Source organism: Juglans microcarpa x Juglans regia, chromosome 8S (genome assembly GCF_004785595.1).
Source record: "Juglans microcarpa x Juglans regia isolate MS1-56 chromosome 8S, Jm3101_v1.0, whole genome shotgun sequence".
Lineage (NCBI taxonomy): Eukaryota > Viridiplantae > Streptophyta > Magnoliopsida > Fagales > Juglandaceae > Juglans > Juglans microcarpa x Juglans regia.
The window spans coordinates 1,717,431-1,742,444 of record NC_054609.1 but is presented as its reverse complement, the minus strand read 5'-3'; the positions used below and the strand labels follow the sequence as shown (position 1 = coordinate 1,742,444).

The 25,014-nt window shown below is 35.3% G+C and overlaps 5 protein-coding genes across 6 annotated transcripts; 3 read left to right on the top strand and 2 right to left on the bottom strand.

Moving 5' to 3' along the window:
• The first annotated feature begins 385 nt into the window (after positions 1 to 385).
• On the top strand, positions 386 to 1,724 carry LOC121243990 (pathogen-related protein-like). The gene is made up of 4 exons (XM_041142040.1): positions 386 to 567; positions 661 to 793; positions 915 to 1,213; positions 1,310 to 1,724. The coding sequence occupies exons 1-4, from the start codon at positions 388 to 390 to the stop codon at positions 1,451 to 1,453; spliced, it is 756 nt and encodes a 251-aa protein (XP_040997974.1). The 5' UTR covers positions 386 to 387; the 3' UTR covers positions 1,454 to 1,724.
• A 1,610-nt stretch (positions 1,725 to 3,334) lies between these two features.
• LOC121243989 (uncharacterized protein C57A10.07-like) lies at positions 3,335 to 7,700 on the bottom strand. The gene is made up of 3 exons (XM_041142039.1): positions 6,596 to 7,700; positions 4,262 to 4,386; positions 3,335 to 3,789 (listed from the first exon to the last, which is right to left on the bottom strand). Exons 1-3 carry the CDS (start codon positions 7,191 to 7,193, stop codon positions 3,472 to 3,474), a joined length of 1,041 nt encoding a protein of 346 aa, XP_040997973.1. The 5' UTR covers positions 7,194 to 7,700; the 3' UTR covers positions 3,335 to 3,471.
• Positions 7,701 to 8,749: 1,049 nt separating this feature from the next.
• Positions 8,750 to 12,285, top strand: LOC121243987 (endoglucanase 25-like). Its single transcript, XM_041142038.1, has 6 exons — positions 8,750 to 9,249; positions 9,359 to 9,669; positions 9,842 to 10,321; positions 10,969 to 11,101; positions 11,253 to 11,425; positions 11,752 to 12,285. The coding sequence occupies exons 1-6, from the start codon at positions 8,856 to 8,858 to the stop codon at positions 12,151 to 12,153; spliced, it is 1,893 nt and encodes a 630-aa protein (XP_040997972.1). The 5' UTR covers positions 8,750 to 8,855; the 3' UTR covers positions 12,154 to 12,285.
• A 997-nt stretch (positions 12,286 to 13,282) lies between these two features.
• LOC121243986 (glycolipid transfer protein 3-like) lies at positions 13,283 to 16,332 on the bottom strand. The gene is made up of 6 exons (XM_041142037.1): positions 16,005 to 16,332; positions 15,853 to 15,908; positions 15,470 to 15,600; positions 14,184 to 14,319; positions 13,619 to 13,762; positions 13,283 to 13,521 (listed from the first exon to the last, which is right to left on the bottom strand). The coding sequence occupies exons 1-6, from the start codon at positions 16,222 to 16,224 to the stop codon at positions 13,486 to 13,488; spliced, it is 723 nt and encodes a 240-aa protein (XP_040997971.1). The 5' UTR covers positions 16,225 to 16,332; the 3' UTR covers positions 13,283 to 13,485.
• A 3,500-nt stretch (positions 16,333 to 19,832) lies between these two features.
• LOC121243985 lies at positions 19,833 to 24,261 on the top strand. 2 transcript variants are annotated; one of them, XM_041142035.1, is made up of 9 exons: positions 19,833 to 20,086; positions 20,185 to 20,250; positions 22,025 to 22,105; positions 22,203 to 22,256; positions 22,327 to 22,395; positions 23,361 to 23,423; positions 23,600 to 23,682; positions 23,793 to 23,858; positions 23,965 to 24,261. In XM_041142035.1, exons 1-9 carry the CDS (start codon positions 19,862 to 19,864, stop codon positions 24,005 to 24,007), a joined length of 750 nt encoding a protein of 249 aa, XP_040997969.1. In that variant the 5' UTR covers positions 19,833 to 19,861; the 3' UTR covers positions 24,008 to 24,261. The 2 variants fall into 2 exon arrangements, with proteins under 2 accessions (XP_040997969.1, XP_040997970.1); XM_041142036.1 differs by having other exon boundaries at positions 20,037 to 20,086; positions 22,012 to 22,105.
• The last annotated feature ends 753 nt before the right edge of the window (positions 24,262 to 25,014 follow it).

The window sequence follows — 25,014 nt, the reverse complement described above, 5'->3', positions numbered from 1 at the left end:
ATAAATTTTCAATTTTTAATGACCAAAATGTACTACAAGTTGTCCATAATAATAAAATCCATATTGCATCTCATTGTGTATTGTGATGTAGAATATCTCAGTTTTGATTGACCTCTGAAGAGAGAGATAAATATATGAAACGGATCAAAATTTATTGATGAGTATTTACCATTTAATGCTATCTAAACAATTCACTTGAAATCTTTTTATTTATTTATTTGGGAGGTCAATTCACCTGAAATCTAAATATAATAATTTTAATTTTATATATCTATTTTACCTCCACCACCTTCCTTGCGTCTTTCCATCCAGATCTGTGACGCTTGTATGACTTTTCTTTGATTGGCAGTTAATGAAGAACCTCTATATAAGATCCTTTACGAGCCAATGAAAATTCAACTTAAACAAGTTATCTGTTTTAGCAAGAAGATGGCGTCTCAAAGTGTTGATAAAGACATATATCGTCATTACTTGAACGCAGAAGAAGTGAAGAACATCGAATGGAGGTATGGAGCCCCTCCAAACTATGATGTTGTCAACAAGCTCTTTGAAGAAGGCAGAACTAAGGTTTCCCATCCTTCCTCTCCTTTTTTGTGTGTGTGTGTGTTTGTTTTTTATATCATTATATCAGCCTGATCTGTAAACATTCTTTTATGGAAGATATGGCCTCCTGGGTCACTTGAGGAAAAGGTGCAGAACCTTGTAAAGACATGGGAAATGGAGATTTTCCATAAGACCAGCCGGGATGACTTCAAAACCCTTGATCCCAAGAAGTACACTTTCAGCTTAAATGGTATTCATTACATAACCCCCAGCAAATTTAAGTACTAGATTTCAAAGCTCTTCCAAGGTTACGTTTTTAGCATTTTTATAGTGATTAAAATCTTCGTTTTATTCGAATTTGAGGATTCCAGGCAGGAAGGCCTTAACTTTGCAAGAAGTAGGCAAGCTGGGAGGATATAATCCACTGCTGCAGACCTCTCTACCTGAGAAATTTAGGGGCTATAATCCAGATAAGGAAACAGCAGATTCTTCTCACCGGTCTTTTACGACAACATTCCCTCGAGGGTTTGCTTTGGAGATTTTCCAAGTGTATAGTGGGCCACCGGTGATTGTGTTCAAGTTCAGGCATTGGGGTTACATGGAGGGTCCTTTCAAAGGCCATGTCCCAACTGGAGAAATTGTTCAATTCTATGGAATGGCCATTTTTGAGGTCACTCTTCAACAACATCTTTCTTTCTTTCTTTTCTGGCTTTGTTGTTCTCTATATATACATGGCTTAATCAATCCTGTTTTCTCGACGAAACAGTTGGATGAGCAGGAGAAGATCGTGAAGGTGGAGTTCTTTTACGACCCTGGTGAATTGCTGGGAGGTCTTCTGAAAAGTGAGAGCTTGGATGGTTCTGCGGAGGAGCCGAGTACGAGCTGCCCTGTGCTAAGGAACACAGGCTAGAATTAAAAATTCCCAAACCAAACAAACTTTTCTTGCATTTTTCATACTTGATACTCAAATAACGTAAGCTGCAGTTATAGGCAGCTCTGGTTTTCAAGTGATAGTGCACAGGGTTGGTTATTCAGCCCGGGTTGATTAGGAGTTGTTTATTTGTTTCCCTTTTTACTCTCTTTTTAGGAGTCTTCCAGGAGTTTGATTGGTTTGGAGTCTGTTCTATATAAACCTATTGATTTCAATAAAATGCAGTAAATAAATCCTGGTTGTTGAGGCAGAGGTTGCTGTAATATCTCCAGAGCTAAATAATTTCATATCTGTACTATGATGTCTGCATCTTATTTCTGAAGATGTATTTGTTACTTGCTAATCTACACGAATTATTTTGCCGTCAACCTTAAATTTTCTGAGAAATCAGCCTAGACCATGGAATGTTCCTGCACACGGCCCCATAACTGTAATGTGTATGCCTGCCAAGAACTGCAGCCAGACAAAATAATGCAGAGTTGGTTTATGAAAGGATAAACTTCTCATTTCATCATCTCTTTTTTGCCAAAACTGAATCCCATTCATAACTTTGGGAACTCTATGCTTAAATTAAGGATGAAAAAGACGATCTTTACATTAACACTCGGAATTTAGAAAAATATTATGGTGGTTCCAATTTTCAGGAGCTTCTAAGCTCTAATAAGTTTCAGACATGCTGATATATGGCACAGAAAACAGAACAAATTATAGCACTGACTCTGTGATGAGAGCTGGAGGTCCATACTGATGGTAATCTCCAAGGCTTTAACAAATGCACGCTTTTTTCCTTGAGAAAATGGTACTTTTTACAATGATGCTGTACAACCGCGTAGCCTGATGAGGTCAATGTCAAAATTTTCAGCACGCCGTACACGCACAATCAATAATCTGGAGCTTAGTCGAGTTGAATTAAATTCCTTATAAATAATAGTGAGCTAAGTTACTAAAGTGAATTTTATAAAATTTACTTAAGATGAATTTAAATATTAAGATAAATTTAAATGTATTTATAAAAAGTTAAAAAAAATTATGAATCATAATAAGTATTAAGTTGAAAAAGATTGTGAATTTTACGAGTAAAGAGATTTTGAATTGAAATACATTTAATAATTTGAGAATAAGATGTTTAAATGTTAGATCCAACTTAAAATTAGATTGAAAAAAAGATTGTCACTTCAGTATAAGTTACAAACGTGCGATCAGCAATATCATCACCACACCTGATCAAGACTCAAAGGACAGCTCATTGAAGAAATATCTCAGACGTGACAAACCAGAATAATTCAGAATAATTTCTGTCATATTTATATTGTATTGATGAAATCTGTTATAAAGAATATTCCCTATTTATACATCTTATGATGTATAAATATCATCCCTGTACAGAATACAAAATTAATGAGACTCATGCAATTCCTTTTCAATACTACTCTGCTGTGCTTATTCCTTTACGGGCCATAGTAAACATGAATCACGTGAAATTTTCCCCGTCTTGATTGTTGATTTTATTGTCGTCTTCCTTGTTACTTCTGTGTAGGATGACAAATCCATCTTCATCTTCTCAACCACGGGAATATTTCATGCGGAGAGACTAGTTGCTCGTAGTTATGAAAATGGCTTGGGAAATGCGTGTTTCCAAATCCAATTGACGAGTCATCAGTGTTTTGTTTTTTTTTTTTTTTTGTTTTTACTAGTACACATTCAGAGAACCATATTCTGCGTTTCAATGAGCAAAGCCAAGATTTTTTTAATTACGTAATGAAATAGTTAGCTTTGACTTTCGAGTGAGTCAAAGCCAAAACCAAAACAAAGAAAAAGAAATGGCAAGAAGAAGAAGCATAAGAAGCATACTCTGGTAGGTACGATGAAACTCGAGCTGCAAGTGCTAGTTATATCTTTAGGATTTGATTCACATCTCTTTCTGGCTGTATTAGGTGGATTTATCTAATATTCCATGCATCAGAGTGAAAAGAAAAAAGAACTCATAACTAGTTTCACTAGGACCATGGAAGGGAGCCAGGATAAGGAGCCGCTCCGCAGTATCTGAACAGACCTTCAATCTCAGGGCACCCATTTGGATAAGGAATCGATCGGTGAAAAGGATCCCGCCCGAGTTTTTTCCGATAGAGTGATCCTTGGCACCCATAGGGATCTCCTTGGAATTGGGCCCGCACCAATGCCTCACCTTTCAGAGCGGCTTCTTTTGAAGTCTGTGAAGCTGGAGTGCCTATGTAGAAAAACCTTGGCTCTGGAAATCCAATTGCAGACCGATGCAGATGTGCAAATCTCTCTTCCTTAAAATCATAACTTACAACCTGATTCCAAAGTGCCATGATGTTAGGTTGGTTTACTTCAAACATGTGTTGAAGAAATTTAATGTACCAATGGGATAAAAAACTACAGCTAAAGCCTAAAGGGGCTTTGGGACGTATAGACTTCAAAAGGAAAAGAACAAGCATGTTCTATAATGGTATTTCAGAACTAATCCCATTGACAACTGCCATTTTAGAAATTTATCAAGTAGTGACCCATTTACAGCCATACGGCCCATGCTATAGAAAACAGAGGTGAAGAATGGGAATCTCAATTATTTGGCGTGACAAACACTTCAACTAACTGAAACCTGGGTTCCACAAGTCAAAAGCAGTGTACAATGGATTTGAGAGTCAAGAAAGTAGATACAACTGTCTGGTTGTTTCCCCCTTCCCCCAATTTCATACCATCACATGTATATCGTCCATATATTTTATCTCTAAGAGGCAAGGAGGGGAAGTAGAGGGGACTCACAGTTATGTTATATGGATACATGCCAGTAAGCTCTCGGAAACGACACACGCTAAAGAGAAGATTCTCAAAGCTGTCCCTTGCATGCTCTTCTGTGAGTGCCCTCCATCTCACATTTTCTTCCACGCCTTTAGAGACAATCACATGATAAGTGGCATTACAGTAGGATAAACCAGAATGTCCAACATATTTATGTATCAGAAGCAACTTTCCCATTCAAAGAAATCATGGTTAACCTATGAAGTTTACATTTGTTCCATAGTGACAATCAATAACTCAAGACTAAGAGAGAACCATGCAATGGGGAGTTATACATTTGTGTATTGATAAGACCATTCACTATTTCTTGAAGCTCGATCTCTCCCCCAGATGAATCCTATAGCCAAGAGAAACCATGAACCAGAATAGAAGAGCTTGCCCCGCCCATGAGTCTTAAACTAGATTTTTGAGTCTTTCAACCAACTAATCTAATAGTTCTATTTTATATTTTAATATGTATGAAGTATTAAATGTTATGTATGAACTGTTAACATTCATTTTGAATGATAAGAGACAGAGGATGAACAAATAAAACAGAAGAGGAAATTAAAACTAATTCTTTTTCTTTTTTATTTTACATACTTTATATACATATACTCTTTACTCATCTATGCTATAAAGTAAAGAGTTGTCCATTTATCATACATTACATGCTATAGGGAAATAAACTTGCCACCATTAAAACTTGTTAAAACTTTTTAGCAAGAACAACTCTAAAAAACATGAGATTTGACAGGTAAGTTGGCCTGCCAAATATGACCTGCTTGGAGTAATTCAAAGAGCTTTATGGTATAAGCACTATTAATTATGGCTTTAAGAGTAATTTCATGAACTGGGAAAGAAACTAAATTGCCTTTTTGAATATTGACAATGGGAAATGAAGCAGAAAGATCCTTCCTATCATGCAGAAAGACTGAAGGAGAAGGGATTTTCCTCGTATTGCCATGCAGAGAGATATTCTAGTATTTCTGGATGTGGAACACAGGAACAGTGGTGTTGATGGACATAGAATTGGAGGTGGGTGCACTGTAAGAGGGCTGCTGGCATTTCAGTTCTTAAAGCAATTCTGGAAGGAGCCAGTTAGGGTTGAACTGACAAAAGTAGAGGCAGTCATGTGTTAGAGGCAGCAGAAATAGGATGAGTAGTGTATGGCCCCAAGGATGGCCCAAACTCCAAAAGGATTAGTCAATGGTAAAATTGGAGCTCCATTGGAATCATTATAAAGAGCAAAAACTTCTCTCCCTTAAGCAATATAGGATCTCAATTCCATACACCATGGATTGAGATCCCATATCACAATCTCCCCCATCAAATTCCTGACAGGCCTTTCATCATAGGTGGCATGGCTCAAGTCCTGCATTTTTGGGTAAGATAAGCTTTGATATTATTCATAATGCTCTTAAGGAAAACCCAAGCCATATCTAGGCCTATACTCATAAAAAGATTAGTCAATGGTACAACTAGAGTCACATTAAAATCATTATAAAGAGTAAGAACTCTCCCTCCCAAGAATATGGGATCCCATAAACCACCTATACTCATCATCATCATCAATCGTTAGTGGGTATCACAATCAGAGTTATTGATAAGTTTAGATACGGTGAAGAATAGTAGCAGTGTTCATTGAGATATGGTTGTCTGATCAGTGTTGGTTATGTAATGGTGAAACTGGTCATGCTTCAGTGTCAGTGGACCATTCAAATTGAAGCAATAGACTTTTAACTCCACTTGATAAACGGATTTCACAATATCAAGTCATTTACTGAGCAGCTAAATCAATTCATACAGGAAGAGACTCTCCTATGCAGGTCTTGTAACAATGGCCAGTAAAAAAATGTGACATTCCCAAGAAGTAGCCAAATCTAAAACAAAATATTTACAAATTCTGATAGTTTTATTACTGTGCATTATGATGATATGGAGCAACTATAATAGGAATAGCTCAAAAAATAATGCCACAAATACTTGCTTCACTTGCATGGATGCACTTCATTGTTGATCTCTACCAGATAGATTAAAGTCCAAGCATCTTTGTTTGGCAAATCCTCGCAGCCACTAGGCTCACTACACTGAAAGGCGAGAACTTTAGTGGGACTAAATTGTGAATTCCACTACATATAACTCTAAAGTGAGGTCAATATGGGGATGAGAGTATGATAAATGATCAGGACATAATCTAAGCAACTATTAGAACCTTTTCTTTAGCAATCATGAACCGGATCAGTTCTGTATTTATAAATCTTTTCCATGCAAATAAGGAAAAATAGGTATAAAAAGTAAGATAATACATGGACTCACCGAACCATCCTCTGAATTCAGCGATGGTCCAATAACTCTGAGCCTCGCTACGAGGACCAGCATCTTTCCGTGTCTCTCCACCACTAAACAAAAGTAAAGCCGCATCATCTTTGGCTGCAATTTCAACTCCCTCTTTTATATGTCTCACAAAGGTAGCAGCTTGGCCTGGATTCTTCTGATAAGACTCCAAAAACCATGAATCCTCCTTATCAGCTTGCCCACACCTACTACTCGTATATACAGAATGCCCGGCAACCATTACAAGATTACGAAGCTTTGGGAACGGATAATCACCCGAGCTCACATCAAGCTTTTGATAACTACCCATCATCCGGTAGTGGCTCTCATACAGAGACAAAACGATGAGAATTGTGACCCCAAGGGACAAGAAGATGATGAATACTAGAAGTGGGTGCATCTTATAGTAATATTGAAGGCGGGTTCGCAATGAATTAATCATCTTGATGGGATGAAATGCAGAATTCTTAGGCTTTCGGGCACGTCTAGTGGTTCCTGATTCTAAATCAAATTCAACAGCCCTTGGGTATGCCTGGAAGGACTTGGGACTCCCAGAAGACCCAAATGAATATTTGTTCATAGTAATACAAATCCAGCTAATGGGCTTCGAGACAAAGTGCAATTAAGCATACCCAGAACGTAATCTAAGCAAATTAAGCAATGGGATCATGGATTTTTTTATTCAGAATTCAGAGTTAATAAATAAGTACGATTACTATCACGAGAGAAATCATAAATCAATATCTATTTCATAAATTTCGCATCTTGGGGGAAAGAGAAATCAATCATGTTGAGGAATGAATTACGAGAGGAGAAACAACTGGATTCGTGAATGGTTTGTACAAAAAGGGAAGCCAAGCAAGAAAAAGAACTCACCTAAAAACTCTGGGAAATCTGGGATGTTAGTTTAGGATTGAGAAGACTCAGACATCCAGAGGATCTTGTTGACAAAACAAAATGTTGATTCTTTAGAGAGTATATACAATATGTTCTTGGGAGATGATGCTGATTGAAGAATGAAGGGTACTAGAAAGAAGATCTGAATTTCAGAATCTCAGATAAAAACTTGAGTTGACCTTTCGGTTTCGATTTGTCGAATGTCATTTACAATCTTTAGAAGGTCCATACACAGGCCCAAAAGTAAGGCCTTTCTGAGAGATGAAGCTTTCTTCTATAACTTATGAATGGGCTTCTAGTAATTGAACGAGGGCCTTCAATGTAGGCCTTGGAAACAGTTGCTAACCGACTGACAGCGGGTCAGCTACAACTCTACATCGCAACAAGATGATAGTTAACGGTAGTTAGCCGATTCAAAAACTGTACCTTACACAGTTGATTTTAGGAGTGATTTGAATTCAGAGATAAATTGAGATGGATTGAGATGGTTTATAAATAGCAAGATGAAAGTTGAATTATTTATTATATTTTGTGTTGAAATTTGAAAAAATTATTTTTGAAATTTGAAAAAATTGAATTATTTATTATTTTTTATGTGATAATTTGAGAAAGTTGTAATGATGAGATAATATGAGTTGAAATGATTTTTGAATACAAACCTTTTTGTTCGAATTTGAGTGCTTAAGTGCGATATTACTCATTAAATATTTAGATTAAATATTTAGAGATATTTAATATTTAAATAGATATTTAGAGATTCTAAAATATTTATTGTTCATTAGTATATTTAGTAAAGAGTGTGCTATAGATACAAAATGATTATATAAAAATAATCTTATAAATTGACGTGATTTCATGTAATTTGTTATATATATTTTATTATAAAAATAACTTTACAATTTGATATCAAAGTACGTCACTTTATAAGTTTACTTAATTTGTATAATATATTTATGACTAAAGTAGTTGTCTTTAGCAAAATTATAATCTACAAAGTTTGGTTGAGATAAAGATATCTTTCTTACATGTCATACACATTTAAACTGAGGATTTCATGTACAATGAATTTTCCTGGGTGTAGGTTGCTGGACAGCATCATATATAGAAGATACGCTAATTTCCTAGTTTTGGTGTGGCATTGAATGTAGCATTCTGACGGCAAAGTTTCAATCTGTTTCTCTCACGATCACTAACTACAAGAAATAAGACACAAAAGACTTCATTGGAATGACCATTGCTGCTGGCATATATTGTATCATTTGGAGGGCAAAATTTCCATCTATTTCTCTCATCACTAACTACAAGAAATGTAAATTCTTTCTCCCGGAAGACATCTTCCTCAACCATGCCATCCTCTTTAGGTTCTCCAGCACACACATCATCCGATGCAGAAAAGTCCTCTGCAGGGTTTGTTCATGCAGTATCAGCGGCTGGCCGCCTTCTCCCTTCAGCAAGCCGCTGGAACTCTATAGAAATCGATTTTAATATTGTCCCTCAATCTATGAATGGCTACGATTCGATCCCCTCTCGATTCTCGAAATCCTTTGATTATGATCTAACTATCACCGATAGAAAGTACTTCAAACGTTTTGTTATCATTTCAGTCTCAGTAGCCTTTGTAATCCTAGCTCTTGTTCTGTTGATTCACTTTTTGCCTCAGAAACATACCCATCATGTGCCTCCAAAGAATCTCACGCTTGCATTAAGCCAAGCTCTAATGTTTTTTGATGCTCAAAAGTGTAATATTTGTCTACATTAAGCATTTCTTATGCAACAAGATCATATCTTTTGATTTCATTTTTCTCAACTGTTCTAATGTGACTGATTGAGAAGTACTTGTTCTTTCAGCTGGACATTACCCGAAAAATAGTCTGGTGAAGTTTCGAGGAGATTCAGGATTGGTTGATGGGAATTCAGGCAATGCCCATGTGGACCTTGAAGGTGGTTTCTATGATTCTGGCAACAACATAAAATTCAGCTTCACTACAGCTTACACTGTTACCCTCTTGAGTTGGACGGTCATCGAATATCATGAAAAGTATGCTGATATTGGCGAGCTCGAACATGTTAAGGACATCATAAAATGGGGAAGTGACTACTTGCTTAAGCTTTTTCCTCCCCAAAACGCAACTTCAGATGCCATCATATTGTATTCTCAGGCAAGCATACAAACATAAATCATCGTACCTGATATTTGAAAATTTAATGACAAATAATTCAATATTCTTTGTTCTGCAGTTGAAACAAGACTTAAAAATGATCATGTTTTCTGTCTCTAGTTGCAGCCAAAACAAAACAAAATGACCATCTTTTCTGACTTTGTGAGTTTAGGTTGGAAGCGCTAGTAACGAAACCGATAATACTCCCAACGACATAAACTGCTGGCAAAGACCAGAAGACATGAATTATCAGCGTCCTGTTTCACGATGTGGGAGCACAGCTTCAGATTTAGCTGGGGAAATCGTTGCAGCATTATCAGCTGCATCATTGGTATTCAAAGAAGATACAAAGTACTCCAACGGTTTAGTTCAAGCAGCAGAGAAGTTATTTGAGATTGCTTCAAAGGTAGACTCCACTAATCAGGGAACGTACACCACGAATGCTGCTTGTGCAGGGGATGCAAGAAAGTTCTATAACTCAACCGGTTTCGAGGATGAATTACTTTGGGGAGGAACTTGGTTGTTCTTTGCTACCGGAAACACTTCTTACCTCGATTATGCTACAAACGGAATATATAACTCATCCGTGGCCAAGGAAAAATCTTCTGATAAAGGGGTTTTCTACTGGAACAACAAGCTCACAGCTAGTCGAGTAAGTTCATAAATCTTTATGGACCATTTAGAAGAGCATGATATACAAGTTGGTGTGGATTTGTTAAATTATAAATCTTTATATTCTAACACTTTTAACATGTGCGAGTAATCGATCAGACTTAATAAGTGGACTCATCAACAACTAAAACATTTAACTAAGGCATGTTTGGATGCGGAGTTGAGTTGAGTAGAATTTTTATAAATATTAGTGAGTTTAGATGATGGAGTGGGTTTTGTGAGGCTAACCTAAGAGGAGTTTAGATGTGTTTGGATGTTAAGATGAGTTTAAATGTTTTTATAGAAAGTTGAAAAAGGTTGTGAGTCTCTCGTATAAAAAGATGTTAAGTTGAAAAAAATTGTGGGTTCTATGTATAAAGAGATTTTGAGTTGAGATGAATTTAGTGATTTGAGAGTAGTATTTAAATGTTAAATTCGGTTTAAAATTAGACTCAGTCTACGTTCGAAACAAGGCCTAAATGAAATGTGAAGTGTGCAGTTAAGGTTTGAAATTCCCAGAACTATGTGCTGATATCATATTAAATTATCGCTTGTATCCCAAAAGTTTAAACTAATAAAAAAAAGTTAGATTTATTTTTTTTTTCTAACAGATTTTGTAGTAGTTTCATAACTAGTCCATTATTTTAGGTTTTGCTAACGCGAACTCGATACTTCCACGATCTTGGTTACCCATATGAAGATGTTTTCGTATCGTCGACAAACATGACTGACTCTGTCATGTGTTCTTATCTTTCTAAACAAGACTTCGAGAAGACACAAGGTAAATATCTGTTTTGCAGAAACTGTATCATGTGCATTTTAGTACATATGAATATTGCACACTTTGGGAATATCTCTATGAATATATACGTAAAAGAGCAAATTTATAGCCCATTTACTGATGATTTTTTCACATAAAATTCCTTTTGTAGGTGGATTGATCCTCCTAAAGCCTAATTCTGGCACAACACTTCAGTTTGCGGCAACAGCAGCTTTCCTAAGCAAATTGTACAGTGACTACCTTGATCTTCTGAGTAGGTCAGGTGTGAACTGCAAGAGTGATGGTTTTTCTGTGAATATGTTGAGGAGTTTCTCCATGTCTCAGGCAAGAACGAATTAATATCATGCATAATTTTGAGCCCTACTCCAGCTTGATGAAATGGGTTCTCTAGATGAGAAATGTTTGGTTTACAAAAATATCTCATAAAAAAGTAAAATTTACAAATTAATGTGGCTAGCTTATTGTGCTACACGATTAGATTTTAAAACTTTTTTCTTTTTACCTTAAAGAAGGTCTAATCTATCACATCTAGCCATACCAGATTGTGAACGATCTCTTTGTAAATCTATCACTTCTCTTTCTGGTAAAGTCCATTTATTTGAATATATACCTTATACATATATGTTTCCTTTCATGTTGTACTCTTTCAGGCTTATTACATACTAGGACAAAATCCAATGAAGATGAGCTACATGGTTGGCTTTGGAGACCATTTTCCAACCCAAGTTCACCACAGGAGTGCATCGATCCCTTGGGATGGTAGACCTTACTCTTGTGAAGAGGGAGCTAAATGGCAAAACTCCATTGCTGCAAATCCAAATGTTCTTTTGGGAGCCATGGTAGCTGGACCAGACCAGTTTGATAACTTCCTAGACGAAAGGGTTAAGCCATGGTTCACTGAGCCAACCATCGCGAGCAATGCTGGTTTAGTTGCAGCACTGATTGCACTTCATGACCCTCCTCGCAATTCTTCCGATTCAAATCGCTTTAACTTGGGTATAGACCAAATGGGTATCTTTGGGAATATCCATTTAGTTCCTGCAGGTTCTTAATTGAGATCTGTCAAATTGCTAACCTTGATATATATGGAAATGAATGGACTAGGAAAGAAAGAGAAAGTGGAGAAGAAACATTTATTGGTAACAATTAAATTAACAGAAATGTTATGCATCAGTCATTATTCATTTCCACACCCCACACTTATAACTTTTTCATAGAGTGTGGGGTGTGAGTGGTGAATAGTGGCTGATGAGAAAATTTTTTCTTAAATTAATAAGTTCCCAGTTTAAACAGTGATCCCTTGGGAATAATATTTTTTTCCATATTGCTAATTGGTAGCTTGTTTTCCGGAGGTTTTAGATTCTATTGCTTGCAACTTTCAATATGGATTAGGGTTATAAGATCAGTATAAACATTAATATACTTGACATGAAATATTAGGGTCACGAGTGACATGTTTAATTACTATTAATAAGCTAATGCATCATGTCAAGACAATATCATACTAATGGTGGCCGGGAACTTGGAACAAATTAACTTTGGCATCTCATGAATTGGTGGGGAGATTGCATGCAATTATCATGGAAATCTAAAGTGGACATGATAATAATCACAAGTAATTCATTTTAGATTAATACTAGTAGTACTGTCTTTTAGAATTGAGCTGGCGACCAACCAAAAGAGACCAATATTCAATAATTAGTTCAAAAGAGGCATGAAATTGAAGACCACATCATGAAGATGGTGTGTGGTGATCATGTGCTGGCGGTATGGACAGTTGATGGTTGGTGGAGGGGGAGCAACGAACGACCACGGTGAGTGATGTTTTTGAAATGAGTAATGCTAGATACGGTCATAGAACGTGTAAATCTCGCGCAATTGCTTTAAAAATTGAAGTGAGTTTAAAGAATGTGCTTTTGGCAATGTTGGGATCCAAGAAAAATGTTCTTGGTTATTCCATTGGCATGCTGTTGCTTGTAGCAAACAGACGATGAGATGATATATATTTACATGCATAGAATATTTTTGGAATGAGTAATGCTAGATACGGTCCTAGGGTGTGTGCATCACTTCCTCTGAAAATTAAAGTTAGTTTAAAGAATGTGCTTTTGGCAATGTTGGGATCCAATAAAAATGTTCCTGGTTATTCCATCAGCATGTTGTTGGTTGTAGCAAATAGACGATGAGATGATATATATTTACACGCATAGCATATACATTATAGTAGGTCATGATTCTTAGTTTTTTTCTTCGGAAAAAACAAAAAAGAGGAGCTATTTACATATTTATATTACATTTCAGGTAAAAGAGGTAAAAAAATCATTGCTAAACCAGACACTGTACATACGTTATATATAGTTCCTCTTTCCTTATGTGGTATTTCCTTAGGTAGACTTTAATCTATCCAAGCCATAAACTCTCTGCAAAAAATAATATATATCAGTATGAATAAACATATACAAGAACTGCATAATTCAGTAATGCATATAGCGCTAGAAAACATGAAATTAAGCTTACCAGAATAAAGTGGATTTCCTCTAATAAAGGCAAAAACAATGAAATCAAGGTTTGAATTTCTTCTTTAAGGGACTCATTGTTTCCATCTTTCCCCATGAGAGTATAAGTGAAGGTTTTCCTGTCTGGCACTAGTTTTAGAGCTACCTGCAAATGTGCTACACTTGTTACTTGGAGTGTTTTGAAGAATTTGAACAATCATATAGTACTAAAACGAATGCTTTAATGCTTGAGAAAGCTTATAACAGTGAAACAAGGCCATAAAAATGAACTCATATACTGTATATATTTCCTCTAATTTCAATGCAATCTGCTTAGAGAAAAGGCCCTAAACAAAAAAATAGCACTCGTGATGAGGTATTTAACTAGACTTGAAGAGCACAAATGTTAGAACATGGAAGGTAGACATTAGTACCAGCTCATACATGTGGGGCAGTCATTGAAAAAAGCAAAGCTCAAAGTGACCCCATTGATCAATTTTACTGATCACCCATCTTTTTGAAAAACTAAGTGATGGAGATAAAAGGATATAGGCATTTATCTAGGGAGGGACATGAGGTAGTATTACTTTGAAAGCAGCTGATGATATCCATCCATGCCATGGCTTCAATGTGTTATTATAAGACTCTTCAACTGCTTGTTCCATCCTCTGCTCTGGGTCTTTTGTTAATTCTTGTAATAAGGCCAAAGTAAAATCCATGGATCTGGGAAGAAAAACAGAAGAAAAAGAAGACGAAGAAGAAAAGGAACATTAGTTTGATACACTCATGTCACTCGAAATAGAAGGCGTGTATTTACTGTAAAATATGAAGTAATTTTAATCATTTCACTTGTTAATCTAATCGCTTTTAAAAAATATACAATGATCGAAATACATACCTAATATTTTGCAATAAATAGATTCTATCAAAGATCTTTTATCTACTTAGCAAAAGATCATTTCACATGTTGGTCTCCCTTATTTGAGAATTTCGTAGTGCTATTCCAGGTATGATGTGTTTGGTTTAATTGCTTTACCCTAATTTGATTGTGTTTTTTCTTGCAGGTTTTATCCGTTTGTCTAGGTTTGGTTTTGAGTCTGGTTCTGGTTTTTGTCCTGTAATCTCTTGTAATTAATTGGTTGGAAGCTTTTTAGTTTTTGATGCTTGAGTTTTGGTTTTTCTTGTTTATCTGTATTTCCCAGGCGTCAGGTTATAACCATGGTTTTCCTCCGCAACAAACGAGCGCTATCAATAAAATTGGGGACCGTCTTCTTCTTAAAAATAAAAAATAAAAAACCAAGCCACTAAATGCTTTTGTTTTAATCCAGAATTACTAATGAGACTTGTCAAAGCAAGTCAACTTATTATAAAGGTTAATAATGGGATTGTAAATCACTAGATTCAGCATGAATAATCCAAATTAAACTAAAAAAAAGAACACAAAAGAGAGAAGAAAAATATTTTTTCATGGAATCATGCTGGGACAAATAGATCAGCCTTGTGGAAAATCATAAACAAAATGGTCATGGCCTTGATTCTCTAATTATTGCTTATTCATGACTTGGTATATTCGTGATCCAAAGGTAAAGACAAATATTTGTCAGGCCATATGAATATGTTGTTGTTGTTGTTGTTGTTGGTAATACTACTGTTGTTATCTTGAAATTGATGTTGATGGGTAATGAACTGATTTATAGCCCTATAGTATCATCTACTGATAAATTATGAGGTTGCTCCCACTTACATGCCACATTCAAGTAACAGCTATATACAAATATCCTCCTCTCAACGTTGTTAGACTTATTTTCATATTTTTGGAGAACTTTTCTATTAGAATGTTAATATTAAAAGCCAAATACAGAAATTTGTTTACCTGGTAAGCCAAAGAAAGGCTCTGCTACAGCTTGTAGCTTTCCTTGCATTGCCTTCACTGGCCTCTTTCTTCAAGATCTCAACCAAATTTGAATTCAGTAGAGGATCAGATTCATGGACAATTTCCAGTTTCTGCACAAGAGACAGAACATAATAATGGAAGTTACTAAAGATAAAGGTAAGTAAATATCTCAGAAAAGCAACCTTGTTTCTGAGAATGGCAGCAGGAAAGCATGCATGACTTTCCAAATTCAAAGGAGTATTCTTTTCATACAAAGAACTTTGATGAAAGGTATATGCATATGGAGAATAATCATCTCCCCCCACCCCCAAAAAAAAAGAGCCCCATTTTTTGTATACCATGGTTTTCCTCCTAGTTAATACCTGAACATTCTGATGAATGTCCTGTCTCAGAACAGCCATTGTTGGTCCAAGCTTATCTGCAAGATGTATTCAACAGAAAGGTTTATGATTATCTACACATCCAAAACTATTGAGAGAGAGAGAGAGAGAGAGAGAGAGAGAGAGGACCAAACCAAGAACTTGAATAACCAAGTTGCAGACATAAAGAAAAGGCTTTGTGGGGATGTGAGGAGCAGCAGCTGAAGCAGCATGATTATCACCAGGTTTAAGTTTGACTATCAGAGAAAGCTCTTCAATGGCATATCTCAGGATCTCTGTCCCCTTCTCCATCTCTCTTCTCCTCTTCATTTCAACCTCTATATCTTCTTTCTCTCCCTCGTCTTGGGCTTGCATCTCCTGCAGACTATAAATGTAACAAGATAGAGGGAGATCAGGAATTCTCTTCTTTTTTTTTCTAATTTTTATTTTTTGCAAAAAGATCGGAAGCCTTTAGAATTTGCATTGATGAGTGTCTTTCCTTTTGTTCGTTTTATTCTATATGCCATTGATGGCGACCTTAGATTTGACCTTGGAGTAATCGGCTCTCCTACAATTGCATTTCTATATTGTAAACATATATTCTTTGACATGGGTCGTCATGTAATTAAAAATTAACAAGATTGCCGGCAAATTAATTATATCATTGTCTGTCTTTGCTCCTATCGATCACACTTTTTTTCATTGCAACTTGATCATGAGGGAATATTTATCATAATCATGTTGGCCATGTCCATGCATGCTGCAAGGCCAGCTGATGAAGCAGCTCGTTATAACGTTTGAACATATATATCATGTATGTATGGACATATCATGTACATATGCACGTATGTAAACACATTTTTTGTGAATTATATATTACAAAAGAGGATCTTTCACAGCATTGATTTCCAGAGTACAAGGAGGAAGAAGAAGAAGAAGAAGATTGAGGGGTACTATAACATGCTTCCAAAAGAGAACGTTTATATAAGTAGAAACCGCTACAAAAGTATATCTTATAACTCATGCTTGATTGGTATCTTATAAATTAAACAGTACCTGATCTCCCAACAATCAATATACCTGATCTAGCGCCTGCAATTTAAAATAATCACTTAACTCCTAAATACAAACAAAACCCAGAGAGCTCCTCCTCTCTATATATGTAATTGGCAGATTTTGATCTTTTAGTTTGCCGTGTACCAAGGTTGGAAAAATCCTAAGGTCGAGCGTACGTGGTGTATTTTTTTTTCTAATTTCCAGCGAAGTACTAAGAGGAGAGCGGCGTAGGGTGCCTAGCTAATGCATGAAACATAGTCCCGGACTCACCTTGTTAATTTCTTGACAAAACTTAAAAGAAATTAAATCGTTGCAAGTTTTTTTTATGTCCAAAAAATGAATTAATATATGTTTCAGATTTATATGTAAAGATAATGTTTCATGGAATGATATTCATCCATTATTATTTTTGTAATTAAATAAAATCTTTAATTTTTTATTCATTTTAGTGTGTAAGCTGCTTGTTATTAAGTCTTATATAAAATCTTCCATCAAAAAAAAAAAAAAAAAAAAAGTCTTATATAAAATCTAGATATTTTTGTTCCACATTAAACATATAATGATATAATTGAGATCACCTTAAATAATTTTTTTCTTGCTCAATAAAGTTTAGATCATCATCAACCTTAAATGATTTTTCTTATATTTTCAATTTGGATTCCATATTAAGAAGCCTAATATTGTATAACAAAAAACTTTGGGATCCATATTCATTAGTAATTTATTATTTCTCCTAAACTTAGTTTAAATTACTTTTAGTGAGGCAACATCTTTGAAAATAGATAATATATGGAAATTTTATATATATATAAAATTTTGGGACTATAGAAAAAAAAATTGGAGAGAGACATTTCTATGTATATTGAAATTTTAGAAAATTTTAGAGAGCATTTGAGAATTATAATTTTTTTTGGGGGTTATTCTCTATATTTATAGAATTATAAGTAAAATTAAGGGAGCATATTGAAATTTTAAAAAAATTTGGGGGCTATATATATAAATATAAATATATGGTTTCTAGGGCACCATGCATGCCTGCATGTATGTGAAATATGAAATGTCTCCCTTGTTCTTCTTCCACTAATTCCATTGATCATTTAGCCGATCGAGGAAAAACAAAATCATGACTTTAATTCGTTAGTTGTAGATTCCAATTAAAAGCATGGTAGTTAGTCTGTCCTAGTATATGCTTACATGATCAGTGATGCATGCCTTAAATTATCCAGTTTCCTGCTAGTTGTATGTATTTTTTAGTATGGCATGCATTTATCAGAGATGATCATCAAAATAATTTTGCAAGGCATATATTATATATATCATGTTTTATTCATATTATATTTTGTAAGGCATGACTCTCATGACGTACTGGATATGATGCATGCAGCTAGGATTATAAAAATATATCCAGTACTTACTTCCCTATCAGTATATATAATACTTCAATGAGTCGACATACTTACAACTACCATTATAAGTTAATCATAGAGTCCTGTACTCATTTTTCCTTTCCACGTAGCTTTAGTATTTTTTGGTAGTTACATATATTTGTTATGGGATACAACTCAAGTTTATTTCAATTTTCAGGACCATAAAACTAGGGTCCAGTTGGATGTTGAGTCGAGTTAAGATGAGTTGAGTTTTTTTTATGAATAGTAGTAAGTTGAGATGGTGGAGTGAGTTTTGTAGGGTCCATCTTAGATGGGTTTGGATGTTAAGATGAGTTTAGATGTCTTTATGAGAAGTTGAAAAATGTTGTGAGTTATTCGTGTAAAGAAGTGTTGAGTTGAAAAAAGTTGTGGAATTCACGTATAAAGAGGAGTTGAGTTTAGTAATTTGAGAGTTGTGTGTTTGGATATTAGACTCAATTTAAAATTAGACTGAACTCAACTCAGTCCAAATTCCAAACAGGCCGGACTCTGCATTGGGCCGATTTTTTCCAATCTGGTTCGGAATCTAAAAAATCAAATTCGTTTATCTATCCTAATTTTATTTGGGCTGATATCCAGATCTAGTACCTGTCTTTATCCAAATGCAGATATTGTTACATAATGTGAATTCCAGATTAATACCCAGTATCTTTAACCAGGTTTCATATTTAAAAATAAAAAATTTACTTTATAGATAAAATAACGTCATTTTGATCTTCAAAATACTATCATTTTGTGTTAATATCCCACCACCTCTTTAAGATGATTTTTTGAAAACTTTGAGTATCTGGTTATAACCTAGATAACTGGGTATCCATAATTTATAATAAATCACCCACCCAAATCATAACTGGTTAATCCAGATGGGTACTCAAATCATATTATAAAACCAGATGCAGATTCGAGTATAACTGGATATCTGAATTTGGATCCGAATTTATACCCCTACTTAAAACATGTAAGGACATCTAGGATTTCTTTTTATTTTATTTTTTGGTCAGAAAATGAAGCATCTTGCACCATTTCCCACGTACTAAAATATTGGCTCTATACTATTGTCAATTTAATTTGTTTTTTCTTTTTATACTTGTAAAGAGAGACTAAGTAATTAGTCAAAAGTATGTCTCTTAAAATAGTTATAAAGAGCAAAAAAACTTTTTTATTCCAGACGATATTAACATATATACGTATAACCTTTGATTAGGTTGTACGTATATATGTTACCTCTGCCACCACCCGCGGCCACCACCACCACCACCACCTCCGGCCACCAACCATAGAAAAGTGAAAAAAAAAAGGAAAAAAAAAAAAAGCATTTCTATAAGCCCCATACATTTATAGGCTATAACATCTAGTAATTGGGCCCATTGTTCAATCTATCTATAAACTGAACCGGCCTCTTGGGCCTCCTGCTAGACACGAAGAACCTCGAAATTGCAAAATTGCCCTTAATTCTTCTACTTAATTACGCTTATATCCTTATCAGTATCAAGTAGGAACAAAAGGCGCAGACACTTCAGTCATCAACCATGGCCTCGACCGTTGCGGTGTCGTCGGTGGGTGCACGGTTAGTGCATCTACCGCGCTTATTAGCACCGTTCACCACCCGGCTCAGACCGACATACTCCTCCTCTAAAATGGGTTTTACCCCGATGCATCTCGGGACCACTCTTCTAGCAAGAAAGCTTGTAGTTCGAGCTGCTAGAACTGAGTCCAAAGGGGCCTCCTTAGGTTCCAAAGCTCCCCATTTTGAGGTTTTTCCTTTCGGCTATTGTCTTATTTGTACCAGGTCATTTTGGTCTTCTCAAAATTGGGTTGCAATTTAATCATTCTTTGTTTTCGGTTGGTGTAGCTTCCAGAGCCACTTACTGGGAAAGTGTGGAAATTAGAAGATTTTGAACCATATCCTGCTTTGCTGGTAAATTTTCCCATTGTTTTTTTTTCCCTTTGCTGACATTTTCTTTTCGTGTTGCTAGTATAGATAGCCCTTTTTACGATGATTATCTGGAATATTGTTGGTATATTCTTTTTTGTCATGAGTAATTGAAGATATTATTAAATAGTTGCAAAAGGCATAGCCCTTCTACACTGGACGTATACAAATGTATTGGATATTCTTGATCCTTTGTGTTCGCTTAACATTGTTATAAACATGAGGAACCTCAAACAAAGAGGAAATGGTTAGAGTTAGGTATTTGAGGAGCTTAATTTGATGAGTCCTACTAAACATCTCTTGACAGTTGAATAGTTTATTTTTTCTTTCCTCAGCAGGTTTGCAAATTTAATAATTCCCTCCACCAAAAAAAAAAAAAAAAAAAAAAAAAAAGATAGAATTCTTCTCTAGATCATATTTTTTTTTTTATAAGTAAAAAGAGATTTTATTAATCCACGTAATTAGGCAATGCCCTAGTACATGTAAAGTATACAAGAATGAGCCTAATTACAAACTAAGCGTTGCATAAACCAGCATAAAAGTCATTAAAACTCGTTCTATTCAATACAATCCATTTGAATAGAAACAAAAACCATCTAGAGAGCGTTCCCTATTGTCAAAACAATGACCATTTCTCTCGTTCCATTTGCACCACATTAAGCATAGAGGCACCATCTTCCAAACAGCCACAATGTGACGATTGCCCCAAATCCCTCTCCAACATGACAAAAAATCTATCACCCTCCTAGGCATTACCCATGCGATACCAAGCTGGTGAAGATTTCGTCCCATAAAGCCTTGACTACTTCACATTGAAGAAGCATATGATCTGCTGATTCACTATTGTGTTTGCACATGATACCAATCTATTATGTAGAGGCCAAACTTTTTCAGCTTGTCGATAGTCAATATTTTCCCATGGGATGCCAATCAGCCAAAGAAAGCAACCTTGAGGGGAACATTGCTCCTCCAAATGCACTTCCATGGGAAGGCATTGGAAGAGTCAGTCGTCAATGCCTTGTAATAGGATCTGACTGAAAAGTTCTTGTTCCCTGCAAGTGTCCAAAGTAATCTGTCGTCCCTGCAAGTTCTTCTCTAGATCATATAAAGGTTAAGTGAAGAAAATTTTGAATTTTCTCGTGGTATTTTACCTAACCCATCATTTAATTGCAGTTGAATTTAACTTTTCATAATTGAGTTTACAATGTTGTGTAAAAAATAAGTATCATATGTGGACTTGGATTCTAATGAGGCCGAAGTTTCAGATTGGCCTATGGTTAACTGCAGAATCTTAGGAAAACACAAGATATGGTTGCTTCTTTGTGAAACTTAAGAAGAGCCAACTCTTGAGGGTTCTGATTGAGTGTTTGATCCAGTGGGATTCTTTTACAATTGACTGAATAATATATGAGAAGTCAATATTAGTTTCCCATAAAGGATCAATAGTCCTTACCATTCGGGCTGAGTTTCATTCAATCTTTATTGTGGCATACATGCCCATAAATTAGGCAGATTCTTGTGATGGAGAAAACCAATCGTGAAATTTGTAATAATATGTGACATATGCCGATATGTTATGACTGTGTCGGCTCCTTGGACCCTTAAAACATGACCATTACCACAACTATGGCTATTCCTTTGCTAGGAAGTTTCTGTAACGGTATTTTTGTCAAACAAGACTAGCAGTAAAGTGCCTTTTCTCTCTTTGTAGAATAATATGAGCAATAATAAAATTCATTCTATCAGAGTTTTAATGCAGGTTATGTTTGTTTGCAACCACTGCCCATTTGTTAAACACTTGAAGAAAGCTATTGTGAAGCTGACAAATTTTTACATGAAGGTATCTGAAAACATCTCCTCCCAAAATGCTTGCTTCCATTTCCAGTTGCACTTGGAACTTGAGTGACTTATTCATATGCTATTGTATCTTGCTGTAGAAAGGACTTGCAGTGGTTGCAATATCTTCAAATTCTATAGCTACTCACCCACAGGTTCTACTAACTCCATAATTAGGAACTCGATCTGTATTTAAGCTATTGTAACATAAACTTCTCCTCACAGGATGGACCACAATTCATGGCAGAAGAAGCTAAGCTACTTAACTATCCTTTCCCATATTTATACGATGAGGTATACTATGTCACTCTCACCCTGATTCTTATTTTTGGTGAAGTGTGTAAGCACTTATGCAAAAGCCTATGTGGTCATGTTTTTTTATCTTCATAGTAGTCGGCTTGCGTTTTGTCAAACTGCTACATTCTTGTTCATGCACAATAGAGCCACTATCAAATAGGACTTGGTGGAAAACTTGCTAGTGTTTCACCCATATAGTTTGTTGAGCTGTTAGAGTAATCCTCTGTCTAGAATGTTGGGTAATATCAGGTTTATTGGAGATCAAAAGCTTCACCATGATGTAGTTCTCCAAATTATGTATTTAGTTACAAGGTTTCCGTAACTAAAGATTGGAAGTTACTAGTGGCTACTAACATTTTATCTTTTTGATATTTTTTCAGTTGTCTTTGGACAGAATAAGTATCCTATATAAATAATGGGTGGAGGATGAGGTAATATTTTGAGAGAAGGAATGTGAATGGCTTTTATTGATTGAAAAAGTGGTCCACTTCGGTATTTGGCACACATGATTATGATAGGCGGGTGCTTATTTATAATGGGCATGGTGAAAAATATTTCCCTTCAATTTGTTGGACGATGTAACAGTTATGAGTTTTAAGTCATATTGTAAAGAAATGACCCAAAATGGTGACGCTGAAGAACAAGAAAAAGAAAATAAAAACGGACTCTATCATGGTCACCCTCTCTTGCCACCAAATTTCTTTTATAAAGAAGTCTCTTGTGTAATTGAGCTTCTTGTTTGCTATAATCTAACCTAATTTTTTATTTAAGTCTATTAAAATGAGAAAAATAATCGGTTGATTTTGGTCCTCCTTTGCCCCAGTTCGTCATTTTTCCTTTTATTTTGATATTAATTTGTAATTTTAGTTTTAAGTACTTGATAACCGTCCTTAGAAATGATATGGATGGGAGCATAACTTCTTGCTTGTGCCATATATTTAGCTTTGTATGTTCAATTGCAGTCACAGGATGTTGCACGAGAATTTGGAGCAGTTTGCACACCAGAGTTTTTCCTATTTAAAAAGGTGGTAACAACCTGTAAAAGTTACTTCCTTTTTTAGGTGTGGTACCTCATGTTAGACCTGGCTCAAAGAAGCTCAGGCTCATGTCATTTGCTTTGAAACCCACCTGCATGATCCAACTATGCTTGTATTTTGAGTGACATATCTAACATGGTGGTGCTTTTGTCAATTAAACACAGGATGGTCGGAGGCCATTTGAACTGGTATATCATGGTCAATTTGATGATTCCCGACCCAGTAATAATGTACCTGTTAGTGGAAGGTTAATCCCGTTTGTCTTTAGCTTAATTTGAATGAACATTGCACATCTGAAATATAGCTGCCATCCATATGACAAGGGTAGCTAACTCGCTTCACTAATACTGTGACTAGGGACTTGAGCAGGGCGATAGATTGTGTTCTCAGCAGCCAACCAATCCCATCAGTTCAGAAACCTAGGTATCTTCTTCCTCTATACACTTTTTTTTAACATCTATAAAGCCCTTATAGCCTTATAGGACATAATTACATGGTTAAAGTGATCGTTTTCCTATATATGTGACAGTGTTGGATGCAGTATAAAGTGGCATCCCGAGACAACTCTGTAATCTGTAATCACTGGTTTGAACTTCATGAAGACAAATTACAGAATAGTGTGGTGTTTCTATCAGTTATCAAAGCCTCTTATATAATGGACAAACACTATTTTGATTTAGTATGTACTAGTATTTTTCTTCCTTCTCTTAATCTTTTCAGTCTTCCCGTCTTATCATTTTGGATTTCTCAAGGCATGGAAGACAAGGAATGCTGTAAGATTTGATATTGTGTATATGATTATGTAATATGAGCTTTACTTGTAATATTTTCATTTGGATGACAGCCGTTACTTTGAATTCTCTTGCCCGATCTTGCGTTCTTTTATGCGATTTGGAATTGTCTATGGTGCCATTCCCATTAAGATGCGTCTGCAAGCTTAAACAAAAAGTACCGAGTATTGGTAATGGCTTATTCATCTTTATATTCATCGTCATATTTGTATAATATCTCTTCAAATTGGTCTGCATTGGATTATGCATCTTCAAAATTTTGCATCGTTATGAACAATATTTCTTTAAATTTGAAGAAATGTTGTTCACTCTCCAAACAATATTTTACTGTTTTTTTTTTCTCTCTCTCAACAGCAACGCAAACAAAGAAGCCAAAGAGGATCGAACGGGATTGATAATTGCTTATTTGAAGCATATCAAGAAAAAATAATTTTAGGAAGAGAAATAAAAAATATAACAACATTTTATTATTATTTGGTTCAAAGATGCATAATCCAATGTGAGAGTTTTTCTTGATATACAAAATCAATCTCCAAAAACCAAAAATAAAATAAAATAAAAAGTAATTGTGACCTTTAGGATACTGCTGATATTTGCTCATTAGCTCGGAGATGGACTACTACAAAGGAATTGTGATTTGGTGTGAAAGAAAGTATCAAGGTTGGGGATAATTCTATGAGTATAGATATTATGCTTAACAAACCATAAAGCCAAGTTTTTAAACACATCCAAGCATTCAGTATTTCAGGAGTTAATATGGTTATCTTTTTGGCAATTTATGAGCCTAC

Bases quoted from the DNA above. Each gene is read 5' to 3' on its own strand.
- LOC121243990 (XM_041142040.1), top strand. From the start codon at position 388: ATGAAAATTCAACTTAAACAAGTTATCTGTTTTAGCAAGAAGATGGCG. The intron at 568-660 runs GTTTCCCATCCT...CTTTTATGGAAG, and splicing joins TTGAAGAAGGCAGAACTAAG to ATATGGCCTCCTGGGTCACT. The intron at 794-914 runs GTATTCATTACA...TGAGGATTCCAG, and splicing joins GTACACTTTCAGCTTAAATG to GCAGGAAGGCCTTAACTTTG.
- LOC121243989 (XM_041142039.1), bottom strand. From the start codon at position 7,193: ATGAACAAATATTCATTTGGGTCTTCTGGGAGTCCCAAGTCCTTCCAG. The intron at 4,387-6,595 runs GTGAGTCCATGT...TTGTCTCTAAAG, and splicing joins TGAATTCAGAGGATGGTTCG to GCGTGGAAGAAAATGTGAGA. The intron at 3,790-4,261 runs GTGAGTCCCCTC...CTTTGGAATCAG, and splicing joins TGTATCCATATAACATAACT to GTTGTAAGTTATGATTTTAA.
- LOC121243987 (XM_041142038.1), top strand. From the start codon at position 8,856: ATGCCATCCTCTTTAGGTTCTCCAGCACACACATCATCCGATGCAGAA. The intron at 9,670-9,841 runs GCAAGCATACAA...TTGTGAGTTTAG, and splicing joins CCATCATATTGTATTCTCAG to GTTGGAAGCGCTAGTAACGA. The intron at 11,426-11,751 runs GCAAGAACGAAT...GTACTCTTTCAG, and splicing joins GGAGTTTCTCCATGTCTCAG to GCTTATTACATACTAGGACA.
- LOC121243986 (XM_041142037.1), bottom strand. From the start codon at position 16,224: ATGCAAGCCCAAGACGAGGGAGAGAAAGAAGATATAGAGGTTGAAATG. The intron at 14,320-15,469 runs GTAAACAAATTT...TTTTCTTCCCAG, and splicing joins GCCTTTCTTTGGCTTACCAG to ATCCATGGATTTTACTTTGG. The intron at 13,763-14,183 runs GTAATACTACCT...GCACATTTGCAG, and splicing joins TATCATCAGCTGCTTTCAAA to GTAGCTCTAAAACTAGTGCC.
- LOC121243985 (XM_041142035.1), top strand. From the start codon at position 19,862: ATGGCCTCGACCGTTGCGGTGTCGTCGGTGGGTGCACGGTTAGTGCAT. The intron at 20,087-20,184 runs GTTTTTCCTTTC...CGGTTGGTGTAG, and splicing joins CCAAAGCTCCCCATTTTGAG to CTTCCAGAGCCACTTACTGG. The intron at 23,859-23,964 runs GTATCTTCTTCC...TATATGTGACAG, and splicing joins CCATCAGTTCAGAAACCTAG to TGTTGGATGCAGTATAAAGT.